General features: G+C 37.5%; 1 protein-coding gene and 1 long non-coding RNA gene across 9 annotated transcripts in view; one reads left to right on the forward strand and one right to left on the reverse strand.

Moving 5' to 3' along the window:
* PTGER3 (prostaglandin E receptor 3) overlaps nucleotides 1-22,086 on the forward strand; it is a 201,483-nt gene that overhangs the window by 79,777 nt on the left and 99,620 nt on the right. Inside the window, exons 3-4 of one of the 4 annotated variants that reach the window (XM_005656132.3) lie at nucleotides 10-101; nucleotides 3,114-6,891. The exons of 1 other annotated variant lie outside the window; for it this stretch is intronic. In XM_005656132.3, the coding sequence (XP_005656189.1) occupies nucleotides 10-101; nucleotides 3,114-3,117 (96 nt within the window). In that variant the 3' untranslated portion in view covers nucleotides 3,118-6,891. Of the gene's footprint in view, nucleotides 1-9; nucleotides 102-3,113; nucleotides 6,892-22,086 lie in introns of those variants that run through there. 2 more of the 4 variants (XM_005656131.3, XM_021093485.1) reach the window with 2 other exon arrangements.
* Nucleotides 1-22,086, reverse strand: part of LOC106507649 — a 372,669-nt gene that overhangs the window by 40,183 nt on the left and 310,400 nt on the right. For 3 of the 5 annotated variants that reach the window (XR_002345148.1, XR_002345149.1, XR_001303789.2), the window contains exon 4: nucleotides 5,517-5,596. This is a non-coding gene — a long non-coding RNA (uncharacterized LOC106507649). Of the gene's footprint in view, nucleotides 1-2,321; nucleotides 2,972-5,516; nucleotides 5,597-22,086 lie in introns of those variants that run through there. The other 2 variants (XR_001303786.2, XR_002345150.1) reach the window with 2 other exon arrangements.

Here is a 22,086-nt window from a genome sequence, read left to right on the forward strand (position 1 = left end):
TGTTCACAGATCAGGCACCACACAAACAACCATGCCTCCAGCTCCACCTCATTACCCCACCAGTGCTCCTCAACCTTGATGTGGAGTTACCATTTGGAAAGGTGAGATGCAGAGCTGTCTGGACTGACAGCGTAGCCCTCCCCCATCTTTCTGTTCTGACCTGAGTTCATGTTTCTAAGGCAGAATATCTCTAAGAATTAACATGCAAACTAGGCACACACATCCGATTAAGGAGGGCTAGATTCCCCAAAGGAGCTGTTGTTGTTGTTACAATTTCATTTACATTTCCTTCATCTAAGAGGTTTTTGAGACTGACTCCAGGCTAATCTTGCAAATGACCAACTCTCAGGTAGTGAAAGAGCCTGCATGTCACTTAGTATTTTGAGGCTAAGTGACCCCTGTTTTAATTAGACAGCTGAATCCAGTATATTCACCATATGATTAGCACACTCTTACTTGCCTTTTTGATTAGATCTATTTGGTATAAAACAGGTATTTCAATGAATGAACATCATAGAAAGCTGAAGACAATGCCAAATACAGTGCCTGTTACACCAAATTAAATTTCGAGCATTATTTTCCTCCCTCAAACACCTTCTTTCAATATTTCTGTTTTTGACTATAGGATTAGTTGAATGAATGATCTTTTGTGTATTATTGCATTGTGTGATCTTTTTTGTTTTAATGAGAGCATGTAAAAAGTTTAAACTTTTTTTCAAAGAGAGCTCATTTGACTTTTCGAATAAGTTGAACTCTTCATTTTTACTGGAGAGTCAGCATGTTCTTCTTATTTCATTCCCTGGATGAGGCTGAGTACAATAGTTCCTCTGCTCAGTATAAGTTCTTACAACAGATGTGGACATTCAAGCAGCTCAATTTCTTTGGCTATTTGTTCTCCCATGGGTGAGATAACTGAAAGATAATCACTTCTGTGCTTCAGGGAAAGATCTAAATGTGTTTTCCAATAAATACTGTGTGACAATGCCCCAGTGATAAGAATAAGCTGGTTGCTTCTGGAACATACCTGAAAAATCACGAGGCCGATGAAGTTCTTACTCAACTCACCTTTAGGGTCCTACATCCTTCCCCTAGAAAGCTGCATGTAACACATGTATTCTGGGCCTTGCTTTGCTATAAACACAGATCCCTTGGAAAACGAAAGGAAGTAAAAGAAGGGAGATACCCAGTTCCCATCTCATTATTGGTAAATTCACACTAATCCCATTTAAAAATTTTTATTTATTTTTTTAACGATTTTTGTTTTTTCCATTATAGTTGGTTTATAGTGTTCTGTCAACTTTCTACTGTACAACAAAGTGACCCAGTCTCTCCCTCTCTCTCTCACACACACACACGCGCACACACACACACACACACACACATATGCATTTTTCCCCCTCACGTTATCCTCCACCATGCTCCATCACTAGATGTAATTTCCAGGGCCATACAGCAGGATCTCATTGCTTATCCATTCCAAAGACAATAGTTTGCACCTATTAACCCCAGATTTCCCAGTCCATCCCACTCCATTAAAAAATATTTAAAGTAAATCTTATCGTTCTTTCCCTCATCATATAAGTAAGCCAGACTCTCTATAGAAATTTTGGAAAATAGAAAATTAGAAAGCAAAGCACCATTGATGAATAGAGCTATATCATTACCTGGTCTGAAATGCAGAGATTTTTTTTTAATATTTGTGATTTTTTTTTTTTTTTTTTTGCTATTTCTTGGGCTGCTCCCACGGCATATGGAGGTCGAATCGGAGCTGTAGCCACCGGCCTACGCCAGAGCCACAGCAACGCAGGATCCGAGCCGCGTCTGCAACCTACACCACAGCACACGGCAACGCCGGATCGTTTAACCCACTGAGCAAGGCCAGGGACCGAACCCGCAACCTCATGGTTCCTAGTCGGATTCGTTAACCACTGTGCCACGACGGGAACTCCTAATATTTGTGATTTTTTTTTTTTTTTACCAAAAGTATACTTTAAGGAATAAATCATATGTAAATTTTTAATATTTTTTTAAAGTTCCCTGTAGTATGACTACTTTCCAAAAGAATTATTCTAGATTTAATATTTCATTAGCAATATGAGAGAGTTTCTACTTTGCTTTACTCCAACCAGCACTGTAGGTTATCTTAGAACGCACACATGGAGTTCCTGTTGTGACTCAGCAGGTTAAGAACTGGACATAATGTCTGTGAGGATATGGGTTCAATCACTGGCCTTGCTCAGTGGGTTTAGGATCTGGCATTGCCGTGAGCTGTGGCATAGGTCACAGATGCAGCTTGGATCTGGCGTTGCTGTGGCTGTTGTGTAGGCAGACAGATGCGGCTCCGATTCAACAGCTAGCCTAGGAACTTCCATATGCAGCAGATGTGGCTATAGAAAGAAAAAAAAACAAACAAACTACACACACAAATACTCACACACTACTTTGTTGATTTGAGAGGAGAAAAATTATGTTTCATGGCTATTTTAATTTGAACTCTTCCTTTTAGGGTATAGCTATGTACTGATTAGAGCTTGTTTTTGTGGCAAGATTATTTGACAATTTGATGGTGTACAATTGATGTAGTTTTATAATTTGATTATGCTTTTGCAATACAATCTTGGAAACCAGAAAAATTACTCAGAAGATAGGCATACACTTAGCATAATTAGATAATCCAGAAAGCTTAAATTATCCAAAATCCAGAAGTATTTAAATTGCTTTTATTTATAAAATACAGATGTAATTACTTCAAACAAGAATGTTTTGATGTCTGGAGTTCCTATTGTGGCTCAGCAGGTTATGAACCCTACTGGTATCCATGATGATGAAGTGGGTTAAGTGTCTGGCATCGCCGTGAGCTGTGGTGTATGTCTCAGACATGGCTCAGATCTGTCATTGCTGTGGCTGTGGCGTAGGCTGGTAGCTGCAGCTCTTATCTGACCTCTAGCTTCAATAGGCCAAAAGTGTGGCCCTAAAAAGTTTAAAAAAAAAAAAAAAAAAAGGAGAACATTTTGTGGTCTGACATATTTCTTACTTACATCTTAGTTCTCACAACATATACAATAATTATCCCTATCCATGCTTATTTTATCTTTCTCTCTCTATTCTAACAGATAATGAAAGAATGGAGTTGGACTTTTTTTGCAGTTCCTGCTTTCTTGAGTTTATGTATTTCTCCCCACCTGAGAAGGAGAATTGTATATTTTGATTTGGATTGTTTCTTCTTTTTCATCTTTTTAAAAATTTTTAATGTTTTTTTTTTCTTGTCAGTAATACCCACTGAGACCAAGTTTATTGTTATAATCTGTATCTTTGAGTGTTAAACCAACTTCTTGGACTGGATTTTGAGTATACATTTTAAGAATTTGAGCAGGATGGCATAGACGTGACTCGAGAAAAAAATGCAAAAAAGAAAATCCCATCTTCCCAGAGTTTTCCCTCAACTTCAGACCTTTACGTGAATCTCAACTGATATGGACATCTTAACATGTTATGGTTGTTGTGATTTTACAATGGGAGTTTGAAAAATCAGAACAAATTTTTGTCAGCAAAAAGCCTACCTATTGAGAGCTAGAATTCAATTAATAGGACATAAACTTAATGAGATAGAAAAGAATGCCAGATGAAGGAAGGAGAGTCCCATGACCAAAGTTATTTATGCAAAACGTGTTATTAATGTTTTGGAGATACTGTGTTCTTTTGGGCTAAGCTGGGAACTAAAAGTCCTTAGGTCTGCATTCTAGTTATGTGTCATTTAGTAACTCAGGAATCAATTGTTATTTCTCTGTCTTTGATGATGCAGCTAAGGGCTGAAGTGTCATAGAAAACAATAATGAGGTTAGATGATTAATTGTTGAGCTAGAGAATAAAAAATCCAGGCACAGCTTCTGATTCACCACTGTCAATTCGGGATTTCTTATAATTTCTTCTTGGGTGACAAATAGAGGGCAAAATTAATAAGTGACATAGTTATTAACTATCAAATTTTGTTTTTTTAAATAAAAGGATCTAGTTTGTCTGAATTGAAATGAGAAATCTGTGTATTAAAAAAATACTGAGGGAGTTCCCGTCGTGGCGCAGTGGTTAACGAATCCGACTAGGAACCATGAGGTTGCGGGTTCGATCCCTGCCCTTGCTCAGTGGGTTAATGATCGGCATTGCCGTGAGCTGTGGTGTAGGTTGCAGATGTGGCTCGGATCCTGAGTTGCTGTGGCTCTGGCGTAGGCCGGTGGCTACAGCTCCTATTTGACACCTAGCCTGGGAACCTCCATATGCCGTGGGAGTGGCCCAAGAAATGGCAAAAAGACAAAAATAAATAAATCAATAAAAATTTAAAAAATTAAAAAATACTGAATCATTTACTATCTCTCAGCTAATGCGCCGTAGGCTGCTTTTAAATTCAACCATTTCTTTCTCTTGTCTTTCTTTCCTTCTCTCTTCCTCCTTGTTTTTCCTCTCCCTATTTACTTAATTCGACGCATAATTTTGGAGTGTCCCTTCTTTAGGCACTAAGGGTAATGCTGTCATCTATAAAGACAACTGGGAATAGATAATATGGTATCAGCAGTTTTATAATATGAGCCTATATTGTCACACCATTGTCAATTCTGTCAATGAAATAGAATCAAAATAGTTGACTCATTCCTTTTGGATAGTTGAACCAGTTGTGAATTAGTTGTGAACTAAAATTATTTTCATTCAAATGTGTGTTGAAATGGCTTTATGTAATTAGCAGAAAACTGATGCTATACACAATCCCTTTATTCAGGTTTAAATTTAGCAAATTTTATGGAGCAAGGAGGGCTTGCAGACATAGGAATGTCCATCTCCTATTACCTCTACCTGTCCATCATTCACCTGTGTAGTTGTCTAGCTATTATCTATTTACTATTTTTTTTTTTATTTTTTACAAAAGAGGGATAGTTTTACAGAGGGCTTGCCCAATGTCACAAAGCTAATATAAGTAAGTCAGACCCAGTTTGTTTTTTGATTTTAGGTTTACTATTCTCCCTACAGCACAGTGGGATGTGAGATTTGCTACAATGACACTGCATTTGAAAGACAATATGACCTAGTAATAAAAGCATGTGTTTTGGAATCAAACTTGGATTTAAATCTGGCTGTGCCACTCACTAGCTCTGGTGGCTTGAGAAAGTTAATTGATTTCATTGACTCTCAAAGAGTTAATCTGTAAACTAAATATAATAATAATTACCTGTGTTGTTATTGTGATAATCTATGTAAATTGAATGTTACACAGGAGATACTCAATAAGTATTAACTGTGATCAACATACTCAATAAGTATTAACTGTGATCAACTCTTTACCAGACTTACCTCCAACTATATAACACAAATTCTCAATCTCAACTTTAAACTGGCATCCTGACTGTGTGGGTTGAAATGTCATGGACAGAATCATCTTCAATTCCCTGCATGCCATTCTTCTTGATTCTGATACCTCATGGTTATTTTTTGCCCACACAAAACTCATCTCCCACATGTTCAAGTCTCACCTTGTCCTTAGGCTTTGGACAATTTAAGTATAGAAGTCCCTCCTTATCCGTGGTCTCAGTTGCTAGTGGCCAATCACAGCCTGAAAATATTAAATGGAAAATTAGCACAACATTGTAAATCAGCTACACCTTAATAACATTTTTTAAAGAAAATTCCAGAAGTTAACAATTCACAAGCATTAAATTCTATGCCACCCTAAATAGCGTGATGAACTCTCCTTGAGTCTCAACCTGTCCCACCTGGGACATAAATCAATGCTTGATCCAGCATATCCCGCTCATTAATTAGTTACTTGGCAGCCAACTGAGTTATCAGCTTGAATACTGAGGTATCACAGTGCTTGTGTTCAAGCACTTGATATGCTTTTTATGTAATCATGGCCCCAAAACCCAAGAGTAGTGATGCTGGCCATTCGGATACACCAAAGAGAAGCTGTAAAGTGCTCCTTTAAGTGAAAAGGTGCAAGTTCTCAACTTACCAAGGAAAGGAAAAAAGTCAAGTGCTAAGGTTGTTAAAATCTGCGTAAGAAGATATCTTTATCCTTAAAGTTGTGAAGAAGGAAAAAGAAATCTGTGCTAGTTTTGCTGTCGTATCTCACACCGAAAAAGTTACAGCCATGGTATGTGATAATACTTAGTTAAGGTGGAAAAGGCATTAACTTGTACAATAAGATATTTAGAGAGCGAGAGTGCAAGAACAATCATATTTAAATGACTTGTATTACAGTATGTTGTTATAATTGTTGTATTTTATTATTGGCTATTGTTGCTAATCTCTTACTGCACCTAATTTATAAATTAAACTTTGAAATAAGCATGTATGTACAGGAAAAAAAAAGAATTTATAGGGTTTGCTACTATCTGTGGTTTCAGGCATCACTAGGGTCTTGAAAACTATTCCCCAAGGCTAAGGGGGACTACTGTGTCTTTGTTCTCTTCCTACATCTCTCCCCAACTCTGAAGTTATATAGTGCCATTTTTGATGATTATTGTATTATCCCTTAAATATTTTCATTATGCATGTCCTTGATGAAATTCTATTTCATGGTGGTCAGGACATTTTTCTTATATTTTTTTCATAGGTCTCATAGCACTAGCGCATATGTGACACCACAAAAAATGCTTATTTGGTAAATTCTCAACAAAAGTAGCATTTATGTCCATTGTCAGATCAGCTGTTAAAAATTTCAATGACTATTATAGAACATTCTTTGTTTCATCCTGTTTTTTAATTTGGGAAATTTCATGTCAAGCTTTCCTGACTTAAAAATGTTCCACCCAGGGGCAGAATAATCACATGCAGTTTAATATGATAATGTTTATTAAAGCTCTATATGTGAACATAATAAAGTAATAATTGGAAAAATTTGAAAAATAATTATTTGGTAAATACATTTCTCATACAATTAGAAATATCTTTGTCCAATTGGTTTGAAATCTGATGTAGCAATGATAAATGTCAGTATAAAATACTTTTAATTCTTCTATTTTTAACCCATAAAAATGTATATATTGCATGCTAATTCACCTGAAATAAACTCTGTAATGTATGTTCTCAAATATTCTGGATCATGATTTAGCAACACACTTACTGATATTTAACCAGTGCCCTCATCTTCATTTTCTTTATTATCAATGAATAAGGGTCCTCATAATTATGTAATTGAGGATAGAAATAAACCTCTAGGGCATTCCGTTGTGGCTCGCGGTACCGACTGACTAGTATATATGAGGATGGGGGTTTGATCCCTGGCCTTGCTCAGTGGATTGAGTATCTGGCATTGCCATGAGCTGTGGTCTAGGTCGCAGACATGGCTTGGATCCTGCATTGCTGTCGCTGTGGCATAGGCCAGCAGCTGCAGCTCCAATTTGACCCCTAGCCTGGAAACTTCCATGTGCTGCAATGCAGCCCTAAAAATAGAAAGAAAGAAAGAGAAAGAAATCTCAAAATAAATTTCTTAGGAACTCTGCCAAAAAAAGTTATATGTGGAAGCAGGGTTTGATCTACAATTTTATTGCCATTATAGTAACCACTGTGGAGCCCTATGGGATACATATATAAAATATAATGTTACTGTGTTTTATAAGTAGGCCGTGTAGGCCTGATTCCTGACTATATATAGACCCATGACTTTTGCATTAGAAGAAATAAACTCCTGCCTACTTCCATGACCATTCTCTTGCAGAACAAGTGATTTTATTCAGCACCACTGAAACCTAGTGAGAAACAAAACAGCAAACAAAAAATCCAGCTGTGTTGCTTGGTAAAGTGACTGGACCAGGGTAATGTGAAGAGGCATGCCAAGCCATGCTCAGAGCAAGGAGAGAGAAGGAAGCAGGGAATACTAGGGTTAGGAGACTGAGCTCCATCAGAAGTTAACATTTATCAGGAGTTCCCGTCGTGGCGCAGTGGTTAACGAATCCGACTAGGAACCATGAGGTTGCGGGTTCGGTCCCTGCCCTTGCCAGTGGGTTAATGATCCAGCGTTGCCGTGAGCTGTGGTGTAGGTTGCAGACGCGGCTCAGATCCCCCGTTGCTGTGGCTCTGGCGTAGGCCAGTGGCTACAGCTCCGATTCGACCCCTAGCCTGGGAACCTCCATATGCCGTGGGAGCGGCCCAAAGAAATAGCAAAAAGACAAAAAAAAAAAAAAAAAAAAAAGAAGTTAACATTTATCAAAATTCTCCCAAGGAAGGAGGAGAATTTTGATAAATGTTAACTTCTGATGGAGCTCAGTCTCCTAACATATGTGTCTTATAAGTGGACTTTGACCCATGAAATATATGAAAATTCAAATAGTGTTGATTGATCCACATTTTTAGTGTCTGCAAGAACAACTTTAAAAAAAATAATGAAATTCAGGTTATAAGGAAACCATGTAAGCTACTAAAGAGAGCAAATTATTTTTCAACATCTTCAGTCATTTGAAGGACATTTAAAAGAATCTGTTGTTAAGGCTATTGTAATTATTCAGGTACCTTAAGGATATGAATAAAATATGCCTTGTTTGATATACTTTCAATTAATCACTATGAATATTTAAATGTTTAAAGGCTCTCTTAAAAATATTGGTGCTTATGTTTTCCAGTAGCCCAGGATTTTACTGAATATTTTAATTCAAAATACATCTAGGCCTAGCGCATGGATTAGAGTGTTTCTCCATTTTATTCATGTTCTAAGACTTCATTTTGTTGTCATTATCTGAAATGATTTTTTATACAAAAAATAATTTGTACCATATGCATTTTTAAGATTTTTTTTTTTAAAGAATACTCAACCATATTTTAAGCCTCTTGTTGGCAGGACCTGTGCTTTATATATTTCTTGTACCTACAGAGGGTAGCATTGTGCTAAGCATGTAGAACATGCTCAATAAAGACTTGATGGCGAGTCTAAGTGGCCAAACTGCAGTATATGTGAGTGATGCCTCAGACAGCTTGGTATGAACATGATGCAGAGAGGTGCAATTTAGTTGACAGTTGATTCTTTATTTACTTCTCTTCTTTGATGTTGTGCTATTTTCGTCAGTCTTTTTTTTGAATTTTATTTATTTATTTTTTAATTTCCCCCATACCTTATTTTTTTTTCTACTGTACAGCATGGTGACCCAGTTATACATACATGTATACATTATTTATTCTCACATTATCATGCTCCATCATAAATGACTAGACATAATTCCCAGTGCTACACAGCAGGATCCCATTGCTAATCCATTCCAAAGGCAACAGTTTGTATCTATTAACCCTAGCTCCCAGTCCATCCCACTCCCTCCCCCTCCCCCTTGGCAACCACAAGTCTCTTCTCCAAGTCCATGATTTCCTTTTCTGTGGAAGGGTTCATTTGTGTCATATATTAAACTCCAGATATAAGTGATTGTCATATGGTATTTGTGTTTCTCTTTCTGACTTACTTCACTCAGGATGAGAGTCTCTAGTTCCATCCATGTTGCTGCAAATGGCATTGTTCTTTTTCATGGCTGAGTAGTATTCCATTGTGTATATATACCACATCTTCCTAATCCAATCATCTGTCGATGGACATTTGGGTTTTTTTCATGTCTTGGCTATTGTGAATTGTGCTGCAATGAACATGCAGGTGCGTGTGTTTTTTTCAAGGAAAATTTTGTCCAGATATATGCCCAAGAGTGGGATTGCTGGGTCATCTGGTAGTTCTATGTATAGTTTTCTAAGGTACCTCCATACTGTTCTCCATAGTGGTTGTACCAACTTACATTCCCACCAACAGTGCAGGAGGGTTCCTTTTCTCCACACCCCCTCCAGCACTTGTTATTTGTATACTTATTAATGATGGCCATTCTGACTGGTGTGAGGTGATATCTCATGGTAGTTTTGATTTGCAGTTCTCTCATAATCAGTGATGTTGAGCATTTTTTAATGTGCTTGTTGGCCATCTGTATATCTTCTTGGAGAAATGTCTATTCAGGTCATCTGCCCATTTTTCAATTGGGTTGTTGGATTTTTTTTTGCTGTTGAGTTGTATAAGTTGTTTGTATATTTTTGTCAGTCTTTGAGTGGTACAAGGAGTCTTCTCTAGACTTCTTGAAAAAAACAACTGCAAATATTTATTGAATATGGAGTGATTGCTATTAGGGAAAAAAAAAAACAAATGAGATAGAAACCTACATCTAAAATTAACTTGTCTTTCAGTTAGCTATGCTATTTCTTACCTTGGGATAGGAGCTGAATTTACTACACTTTAAAGTAAATGAAGTTATTGCTGAAGATCTATAGCATGTGAAATAAAATTAACATGATTTGTACATATGAGGTCAGTAGAAAAACTTCATTTATGACCTCTTTTAGTAAAGTATAGTGTTCTCTTTTCTGAAATAAGTACACCAGAGCCTCAGTAAATAAGTTTTTCATTGATTTCTTAAAGAAAGTTAGTGATTGCTGATTATGATTTTTAATCATTTTATTTTACATATAACTGAAGTTTAAATCCTTTTAAATACTTTGGGAATAGATAAGAAGTGTTTTGCTGAATTACTTAGAGGAAATAAAGAAAAATAAAATTGCAGGCATACATAGAAAACATGAGAAATTATAAATAATAAGCACTAAAAACTGTGGCATACAAAGAGCAGAAGAGATTGCATCCTAAAAAACTACGAGGCCATTTAAAACACAAAGTTAAACCAAACAGAGGTTACCAATAGAAATGCTGGAATAAAACAAAGGGATAAACTTGCTTTAAGACTAGATAAAGTATGATTTAGTAATATTGATCCATAAATAGTTGCTTATTGCTGTATTGGTCATGATGGCAGAGGCCACTGCTTTCACTGGTAAAGAATAAAAAATAGGCACTCAAGCAAAATTAAGGAAATGTTATACTAAGAATACGGAGGGAATAGGGAAAATTTAGTAACATATTCTTAGTAAGACTTTGGAAGAAAAGAAAAAAATTAAGAGATTCTAGATATCTAACATCTTTCAAGTTTTACTAATGCTACCAGTGTTTCTCAATTCTGTCTCTTCATCTGCACTGCCCTGTCTTAAATACAGGCCTCTTTCATTTCTCATCTGAATTACCCCAATAACCAGTGTCCTGATTCAGGTCTTGTGCCATTTAATCATCTTCCACATCTGCTACCAGAATAATATTTTACTAATAAAACCAAAATCTGTACAGTTTTTTTCCTTTGTAACATCATTAATCTCTTTCTTATGGGCTTCAGGACAAAGTTAAAGCAACTTAGCTGATTCCCTAAGGTTTTCTACAATCTAGCCTCTGCTGAGCCCCTGGTATCCTCTTCTATATCTAGTTTGTTCTTCAGCAATGCCAAATTACTGCCTAACACCTTCATGCTTTGCTCATGCTGTTCTTTCTGCATGATTAACTCTAACTCATTTTTATGGGCTTCAACTCAGGGACCACCTCTGCCAGAAAATCTTCTTGATAAAATATCCATCTGTGTTGTAATTTGTTGGTGTATTTGCCTATCTTCTCTGCTAGCCAAGGCAGGGATGTGTTTTTCATCCCCGTGTCTGGTGGATGGCATAGATTTTGTATCCAGTAAGTCCTTGTTGGTGAAAGAAAGAACAGGAAAAGAATGTGTAGCAATCAGCAATGAGAGTTTGAGCAAAAGCAATCATTCAAGATAATTTAAGGTCCAAACTGTCTTTATGTTACTTAAAGCAATTAGTCACATTTTCTGAATAACTGTCCAATTATTGCCTTTCAGGTCACAGAGCTAGATTTGTATTTGTAGTTGGGGTTGGCAGAGATTCTGTGAGGTAATGGACAAGACTGAGGAAGAGTGCCACAGCCTTTTCTCACATAAACAAAATTTAGATGCAGCCTAAGAAACTCAAGAAAAAAATAACAAATTGAAATATTCTCTCCAATTTGATCCAATATTTTTTCATTTTTTCAAAGGCAGAATAATACTATAGTCTCATAGATATAGCTCAGGCCTTGAAGTGGGACAGTCTGGCCTTGAATCCTGACTGACACTAACTAGTTGTGGGACCTTGAAGATTCTATATTTAATCTCACTCGGCTCAGTTTCCTGACTTGTAAAAGAGTAAGCAACACTTACCTTGTAATGTAGCTGCAAAGACTAGATATGATATGCATGAGGCATTATTCTTTTTTTCCCACTGAATTCTTTATTTTATTTTATTTTATTATTGTATTTATAGTTCTATGACCATCATTACAACCTCATTTTAGAACATTTCCATCCCAAACCCCCAGTTGACCCTTCCCTTCCTCCACCTGTCCCTTTTGGAGGCCATTATTCTTAAAACCAGAGGAAAAGATGGTCCATAGAAAGCCATTTACAGGAATGTCTCACGTTTGAGTAAGTGGCTGGAATATGGATCTGAGCGATAAGAATTATATGTCCCAAAGCAGCACAGAGGTATAACTGGGCCCCAAGCACTTTTACTACAAGCTCTTTGCAAATCTCCAACCACCCTTTAAAGAGTTAACTTGAATTACCATCAACCAGCTGCTGAACCAATGGAATTTACTCAGCAGGTGGCGGCAAAAGTATTCCTGCACAAAAGGAAGAAGGTGGTTTTGAAATAAAATACCTAGAGCATAACTCACATTAAGCACTTGTGAAATTAAGGAGGAAAAAACCTGAGGCTAGAGCTCCCATTAATATATTGAAAGCAAGGTGTGATTATGGGATAATAAGAGTGAAAGAGAAATGTTAGAGTTGCCAGTAAAAGTTACATCACCTGGGCCTTTTTCAGTGTGGTCTCTGGACTGCGTCATGGTACCAGGGACAACTGGTATTAAGAAAGACTTTCTCCCAGGGCATCTGTTCATGAAGAGAAGTATGGTTTTATGGTTGACCTATAGGATTAGAGTCACACCCCAGTGACTGGGCTACTCCTAAGTTCTCATCCATTACTACCATATTGCAAAGCCCACCCATTGGTACCACGTGGGAAAATGACAGATGCCGAAAGAGAATTCATGGAGATTTGATACAGTGTTTCTCAAACTTGCTTAATCATACTAATCACCCAAAGTTTACTAAAATAGAAAATCATCGTCCCTTCCCTGGAGGTTATGAGGCAGAAAGTCTGGCATAGGACCCAGGATTTGCTATTTTTAAAATAAGCTTCTTCTGGATGATTCTTCTCATTAGGCAGATGTGACAACACTGATGTAGTCCAGTGGTTCTCAAAGTATCATTCCCCAGGCCAGTGCATTAGCATCACCTGGAATTTATTAGAAATGTACATTCTTGGCCCCATTCCAGACCTCTGAATCGGAAACGCTGGGCTGGAGACGCAATCTGCACTTTTAGAAGCCCTCCGACTGATTCACATGCACAATAAGGTTTGAAAATTCCATATATCACATGTGGCCCAGAGAGCTGAATGTTGGGAGTGTAGCTGCAGTTTAGGAAATTCACCTAGTCCAGGTTCTCCCAGGGCTAGGAAAGGCAGGACTTCAATCTGGGTGCTGACTGCTGCTTTTTCCTTGACATCACTCCTCCTTTTCTATTTTCTAAAGAGTAGAAGGATTTGGTGGATTCCTTTTGTTTTCCTAAATGATCAGGGTCATGCCCCTCTCTCTTCCTGATAGCAAATATACTTCATTATTCATTTCCTACTTGAAATCCTCCTGTTGCTTAGCTCCTACTTTAAAACATTGGCTAAACATCCCGTTGGCTCTAACTATTTATGATGTAGGCTCACAATTCTATCAACATGTTTCTCAATGTTAGTATGTACCCAGAGAGTTGCTACAATATTTTTTTAAAGGAAGGTATAAGCAGATAACAAACTGTCTTGTTCTCTCTTCTAAGTCTCATATTTTTTCACCTTTTGGAAGGCCAGGGCAATGCTTAAAGGTACATTTTCAATGTTCTTTTTTTTTTTTTTTTTTTTTTAAATGACTACCATTTTGAAGCCTGACTGGGAACACTGGTAATCTGCAAATATTCTCATTTGAAGTATAGGAGCAGAGATAAAAAGAATCACTAAACAGCCAAGGGGACTATTGTCTGCTACGGCAGTAAAGAAGATATATTCGTTTGCTAGGGCTGCCATAACAACACCACAGATTGGGTGGCTTATAACATAGTATTTAGTTCTCATAGTTCTGGAGGCTGGAAGCCCAAGATCAAGTAGCTGGCAGGGTTCGTTACCTCCAAGGACTCTGAAGGAGATACTGTCCACGCTACACTTTTAGTTCCAAGTGGCCTGCTGGCAATCTTTGGCATTCCTTGGCTTGTGGACATACCACCCTACATAGCATTCACCTTGTGCGTGTCTCAGGTCCAAATTTCTCTTTTTTATAAGAACACCAGTCATATCTGATCAGGGGCCTACTCTACTCTGGCATGACCTCATCCTAACTGATTGCATCTGCAATGACCCTATTTTCAAATGAAGGCACCTTGTGAGGTCCTAAGGGTTAGGACATCAACTTATGAATTTGATTGAGGCAGGGGGACACAATTCAACCAATACAGAATGGTTCATTGATTTAGGGAGGAAGCCAAATCTAAACTCCAAAATCTCAAGACCTAACATGTTTTTGGGGATTTAACAGGCTTAGGGATCAAATAAAAATCTCAATGATGCATGTCAGCCCTGGCCGAATTAGAAAAAACAATTCAGGAGTTCCCACTGTAGCTCAGCGGAAATAAATCTGACTAGTATCCATGAGGATGCAGGTTCGATCCTTGGCCTTGCTTAGCGGGTTAAGAATCCGGCATGTAGGTGGTGCAGGTCGAAGATGCAGCTTAGATCTGGTGGTGTTGTGGCTGTGGTGTAGGCGGCAGCTGTAGTTCTGATTTGACTCCTAGCCTGGGAATTTCCATATGCCTCAGTGTGGCCCTAAAAAGCAAAAACAAAAACAAAAAACAAACCAAAAAAAGTGTTTAAAAAAAAAGAAAAGGCACTTCAAAAGTGATCATATTTCTGATATTAAAATATCTGGAAGTTTTCCCCATAAGTAAATAAACAGTTAAAAAAAAAGCTCATAAAACAAGTGGTGGGAAAGATATTTGTGTTTGTATCAATCAGGTTTTAAGTGACTAAATTCAAATTGTTCTATTTATGTTAGGGAGAATAGGAGGTTGTAAAAATTTCTGTTATCAACTCGGGTTGATTTCGCTGCTTTGAATAGTCACATTTTTGTTCTGGTAATTTCCAAATCGGAGTAATATACTCATCTAGAGGTTGAAATTTGAAGGGAAATTAGATGCTCCCCATTTAGAAGAGGATAATTAAGGATTTACAAAGTCATTGAGCAACTGGCATTCAGACAAGTATATGATACTATTAGGGAGCCCAGAGGGTAATGTGGTCCAACATGCTTATTTGGGGATTTTTATTTATGATTCTGTACACAGACAAACCTTCAAAAGAGTGTAATAGGCATTGTACATCTGCTTTATCTGCTGTTGAAGTCATCTTGGGTTAAGGGTTAGCTGCCTCTCCTAGTCCCCTTGATGTCACGGTCTGGCTATTGAAACAAGGTCATGCTGGTGCTCTGGAGGCCTCATGGTCACACAGAACATCGTTCAGTGTTTGTTTTAATGTGCATACTCTTAGTCTAATCCTGACTTTTAGATTGTGCCAGTAAAATTCCATTGGCTAGAATTTCATTCATGAAATGATTTTTCATTCCATCACCATATTTATGTACTCTCTCCTACTTTTTAAAAAGAAAAATAGTGGTTGAAAAGACATGTACTTCTGTTTCTAGGAAGTGATGCAATTGTTTTTGGGAAAATAATGAAACTCTTCTAAAGTTCTTCTTGTATCAACACTTCTTGCTGTGTTTTCATAGTCAACGTGGGAGATTTTGCCAACACCCTGCGGTTACTAATCTGGTACACAGCTAAACAAATCATTTTTTTTTTTTGAGATGGTTCCCCAGAAAAGTCTAATTATAAATGCCTATAATTACCCAGGGTATCTGTCTCTAAACTGATTGTGAGAAGTTGAGGGAACTGCATTTATACGATCCATTGGGCGACACTCACCATGTCATTTACTTCACATTTCAGGCTCTGAAATTATATGAGAAACTAAGCCTTCTTCATGGTAGACATAACTGCCCCAACCCATAGAGATGCTACTCTCAGGTGAGGATGGAAATAGCTATCTGAAGCAGCATAAAGAGCAAAAGTCCAGCTAAGCCAAAACCTGGACTGGGTACTGGGAATTCTTCAGTCTCATAGGTTTACATTTGGTATCTTGTCAGTTGTCTGAAAGATAAATGCATAATTGTGTATAATGATGAGATTAGTGGCCCTAAAATATATTTCTGTAAAAATTTCACCTGTGAATAAATGACATAATCAAACAAGGCCAGAGGTCTTTCAAGCAGGAGGGTCTGCTTTGGGAACAAATGACTAATTTCAAGTGATGTGATCAGAAGTGTTATGAAAATGTTTTATACCTCTTATGTCTCTACTGGGAAAAGAGCCCGAGGGCAGGGTAACTCCAAGGCCTTCCAATCTCTGCTGATAGAACAATATCTATCAGAGAAGGAAATTCAGAGAAGGAAGAGCATCTCTACCCAATTTTAGAATTGTTTTTCTTAAATTTCTTTCCTTCTCTTCCTCCCTTCTCTTTCCTTCCTTCCTTCCATCCTTTCTTCCATCTTTCCTTTCCTCCGATACTTACTGAGTTAATAAAATCTTGACTGTGTGTTACTAAGGAATAGGAATCAGAGAGAAATATCAATCTGTAGGATGCAAAGGCAAAAGAGAAGTAACATTTTCTAAAATTTACTATCTTTAAATGCTTTCTATTTACTCTCTCATTTAATACTCACTACCATTCTATAGATGTTACTGTAAACTTACATGTTAGAGATGCGAAACTTGAGGCCTATCTTTAAATTAAGGCTTAATCGCCTTAATTTCCCAATATCTATAACAATTTTTTTCAATGTCTATTACTTTAGACAGTGGGATTATTATTCAAACCCAGGGTTGTCTGGCTACAAATCTTGAGTTTTCATTGTAGCTTTAAAAATATTTCCAATGTTTAAAACTGACTGAGAATAGATAGGATTTAGAAATATTAGCCACAAGAAAACAATTATAGTTTCTTTAAGAAATTTGGACTTAAATTTTAGCATCTCTCCTCTTTTCCTTCTCTTTTCATTCATGTAGGAAGAGATAAAAATTCTCTGAAACTGTGGTATTATTCTTAGCCAGAACATGTGACTGTACAGAATACCCCACCAGTAATTTTATTTTGAGTATATTTATAGATTTTTTTAAACCCTCATGTCTTCTTTCTCTCTTTTAGTTATTTTATAAATGTAGAAAGCGTAATTTCACATTCCCAATTTATGCCTGAAGAGAAATATCTATGATAAATTCATTTGAGAAATAAAAAAAAATCTATTGTCATGATACTATATGTTATTAAATCAAGAGACATTATCAAATTTGCTTCTCCAGAGACAGAAAATACCTGTTACAGTGAAAGAGAGAAAGTTATTAGACTTGAAACCAGAGGTATTGGTTTTGATATATTCTCTTTCTTCTCCTTCTCCTTCTTCTTCTTTTGACTTTTTTAGGGCTGCAGATACAGCATATGGAAGTTCCCAGGCTAGGGGTTGAATTAGAGCTACAGCTGCCAGCCTACACCATGGCCACAGCAACACCAGATCTGAGCCGCATCTGCACCTACACCTCAGCTCACAGCAATGCCGGGTCCTTGACCCACTGAGTGAGGCCAGGGATCAGACCTGCATCCTCATAGAATGGGTAGTCCTAAATATATTCTCTTCTGGTTCCCATCTATGTGAATTTTTAAAATGATCTAAAAGCTTTAAGCTTTAGTTCATCCTTTGCAATGCCATCTTAGTGCCCTTTTACAGGATGCTTTGAGAGTTAATGTGAGGATGGCATGGAACAGTGATGTAAATTTTCAAGAGTCATGCAAACACTAGCCCTGCCAGCCAAACTCCTGAGCTCATGGAAGCCCCTGCCAAACTATCATAGACTTTTCCCAGCAGATTCTGGACAGCCGCATAAATGCAAACCTTATCAAAGTCTCCTCTAAATACTGCCCAGGAGAAGTTTCCCGGGGGCCCAGCAATTAAGAATCTAGCATCGTCACTGCTGTGGTATGGGTTCTGTCCTTAGCCAAGGAAACTTCCACAAGCCATGGGCATGGTCCAAAAAAAGGCTACCCTGGAGGCCTACCTGGCTTAGTGAGTCTAAGACGCTTGAGAAATCTCTTTGCCATCCTGGATTCAGGTGAAAGGCAACCCACTGCCCCCTCTACCTGGACGCCGTGCAAGGAATACCCTGTAGAACTTTAGTCCACTAGCTCAAGTAAACTCCTAACGCAACTATTTTAATGAATGGTTTAATGAGTGGGAGTGGTTTGTGATAGAGGAGTTGGAAGAGGGCAGAGACAGCATCAGGGTCCACAGAGGGAGAGAGAGGCATGCTCACGACTGGGAAGCAACTTGCAGTGGGAGAAGAAAGGGATGTGAGGGAATAAGCGACCATTTTCCCCCATTTCTGCTGTCTCTTCAGATTCATCCCTGCCTACATGGTTATCTCCTTCTAGACTGTTAGACTATTCACCACTACTCATCACGAAAATAGCTCTTTTCATTGAACATCATCTATGGTTTGGCATCCTGGTAGGCACTTGACATATTGTCATAGCACAATTATGCTATTCTCGCTCTTTTACATCTAAGAAAAAGAAGGCCTAAGAGAGTAAGTTCAGAGACTGGATTAAAACCAGGTCCATTTGAATCCAAACCTCATTTTCTACCCCTACTATCTGTCATGCTTCTCTAATTTGGAAATCTGTATTTTCCTCCTTGTCAAGACCGTGAAGGAACCTACAGCAGTCAAGCAGACAAAGTTATATTGCAGCAGAACAACAAAAAATCCCCAATCTTAGTGTCTTCAAACAACAAAAGTTCTTTTGTCTTCTTACAACATGTCTGTTGAGGGTTGGGTGGGAAGACCCGGGTGCAGGTCATTCTCATCAGAGACTCAGGCTAACAAAGTCTTCAAACATGGCTAGATCCTGCAGTCGGGGAGCGGAGAATTGCATGGCAGCTCCTAACTGCCTCTAGAGCAAGTAGTATGCCATGCAAGTAGGGTGAGGAAGTACAAGCCTCCCACGTGCCAAGAAAAAGAAGAAATGGAAGTACTGGTGAGCAGAGTGTCACAGTAAAGCGAGAACAAATGTGAAAAAAAAAAAAAAAACTGCAGAAGCACTGAGTTTATGAAGAGCAAAGTCCTTTCCAGCTTAACTTTTGACTCCAAGCCTTTTTGTTTCAAGCCTCCGTCACATGTTGACGTACTTGGAAAAGTAGGAGATTATCAGCAACCAGCCATTTTAAATATGGAAGAGACAGGCATATTTTTAGCAAAGCTGAAAAAACAAGTTGGTCACTCAAATAACCCAATTTAGACTTATGGTAAGAATAGCATATGGCTCAGAATTGCTACAAATTGATGCTTTAGTTAGTGGAAAATTTTGCACATGTATGGGGATAACAAAACATCTCTGGAAGAAATGCGAGAGTATTTTGACATTTTGAGCAGACAAAGTATACTGGAGTAGAATTGGGTGCCCCTTTCAGATGAAATGAAGTTGTGTGTTTGTAAACTGAAAATCTGTAAACTGTCCAGTCATTAAAGCATTTTCTAATTCAAAATCATTTGACTGGCAAGCACCTCTATTTTTAGGACTCTATAAAACCCACATTAACCTTGAATTAATAAAGCAAAGAAGTGTAATGCTGAGGAAAGGGCTTTAAAGAAGGCAGGGTTTATAACCTCACCCTGAAGTTACCTATTGATAGGGTTTTGTTAATTTCCTGTTCTTTTGGGCTATTTCTCATCTGTTATGTAGGGAATATTAATAAGTAAATGTGGCAAAGTACTACCATAAAATCTATCTCTGTCTCCAAAATGCATCTTGATTCTGTTCATCTCTCTTCATCTCTAATACTCTTAACTCAAGAAAAACTCTCAGTTAGATCACCACCAATAGCCTCCTAACGATGTTTCTATTTCTACTCTTACCTCCCAACCCATTCATTACTTAGTGGATGTAGGGATATTTCTTATCTGAGGGCATTTGCACATCCCACTCTTTTTTTCTATTTCCTGCATGGACAGCTCTATTTCTTCCTTTGATTAACAATTAAATCCTTTCTCAAAGCAGACTTTCTTGATATTCCTACCTGTCATTATTTCCTCCTTGTCATCATTTCCTCTTACTATTTGCTATATCTGCTCATTTGCTTCCTTCATGGTGCTTATTTTAATTTGTCATTTCTTTTTTTTTTTCCCTCTCTGTTTACTTTGTTTTCTGTACTAGAGTATGAATTTCACAAAGGCAGGACTGCCTTGTTCTCATTCAGTCTTTCCTCTATCAAACACAAAGACATATCTGTGTCATTAGTTGAGGGGCTGTTGTGAAGAGTAAGTGAGATAATTAAATGCATCCTCAAGCACCCAGGTGGCACTCGGTAAATATTAGTATTTCTTCCCTTTTCTTTACCAGTGCTGCCAAATCAATCCCCACCTCTTCTAACCTATACATTTCCCTGCTGAAGTTGCACTGACATGTCCTCCCATCACATATGAATGTCCTAGAACTCTAGCTAAATGCAAATGATATTGAAGTACAGAGACTACTCTTGGCTTTGATACTTTTGTCTTTAAATACATCTGCATTTTTGTGAATCATGCACTGACACCTTTACATGGCCTTTTTTAATGCCAAATTAGAGATTTGTAATCGGCAAGCAAACATTTAATTTTTTTTATTATTTCTTCCTATAGGTTATACAGTATATCTAAATTTGTCTTGAGCAGTGGTATTACAAAATTATTTGATTATTTTATTGTCATTTTCCTTATCTAACATTGAGTGGAAATGAAAATATAAATATGCATAAACCAGCGGTAAAAAGTCAGGGTCAGAATACAATTAAGACAAAGGCGAAAATAATTAAGCACATAATGGATGAATAGCATTTAGATTTTATTAGACATTGAAATTAGAATGATTAATACTACATTTACAAAGGGAATAGATTTAAAGAACAACATGAAAAGCTTGACTTTATTAGGTGTAAAAGATGAGGAATAAAATCACAAAATTTATATCAGTTTAGCTTTCTGTGAAATAGAATGTCACTCTAAAATTTTTCTTTCTTTCTTTCTTTCTTTCTTTCTTTCTTTCTTTCTTTCTTTCTTTCTTTCTTTCTTTTCTTTCTTTCTCTTTCTTTCTTTCTTTCTCTCTTTGTCTCTTTCTTCCTTTCCTTCTGTCACATTTGTGGCATGCAGAAATTCCTAGGCCAGGGATTAAACCCACACCATAGCAGGGACTGGGGCCTGCTCAGTGACAATGCTGGATCCTTTAACCACTGAGCCACCAGGGAACTCCTAAAATACATTTCTCAAATGTTTGGCTTTCTTATATGTTTTTAGTCCAATTTTGTCTGAAAGTAGAGGTTTGCTAATAGAGCATGCTCCTTTTTCTCCCTAAAAGATGGATAAGCCCACTCACTCAATTTACTTATAAGGAACTTATGAATAGGTGAGGTGAAGGAATTAGTCCTGCAGCACCCCTTCAATTCTTCCTGATTGGTTGTCTGAATTATTTTAGAGTTAAGGTCTGCAGGCAGAGAGAGACCAGTATTTATTTAAAAGAAACCCCTCATAGTTCTGGACTAATATTCATTTGTAAGTGGTGTTCACTATGGAGTGGGAAATATTTACCAGTGGACAGCCAACAGTTCTAAATGCACAAGAAGAAAGACCCTCGAGATGTCTTCTACTTTTGTTTCCTTCTTGGTTAATCATTTCATAGGCAATAGGATGTTTACTTCAATCTGTTTCTCTTTAATCCTAGGGACCACACCTTGTGTTTCTAAAACAACCCTGCTCCACTGAGTCAGGTCTAGAAGAATTTTTCTGATTTTCCTACAAGCCTGCCCTGGTGCTCAGCTTTTGCCAGATTGGGCTGGAATGTGCCTCTGAACTTTGACACATTCTCTCTTTAGATTTGGTTATGTCCTGTAGTCACCGAAATTTGCCAAGTTCTAAAATGTTGCTC

This window comes from Sus scrofa, chromosome 6, assembly GCF_000003025.6.
Source record: "Sus scrofa isolate TJ Tabasco breed Duroc chromosome 6, Sscrofa11.1, whole genome shotgun sequence".
Lineage (NCBI taxonomy): Eukaryota > Metazoa > Chordata > Mammalia > Artiodactyla > Suidae > Sus > Sus scrofa.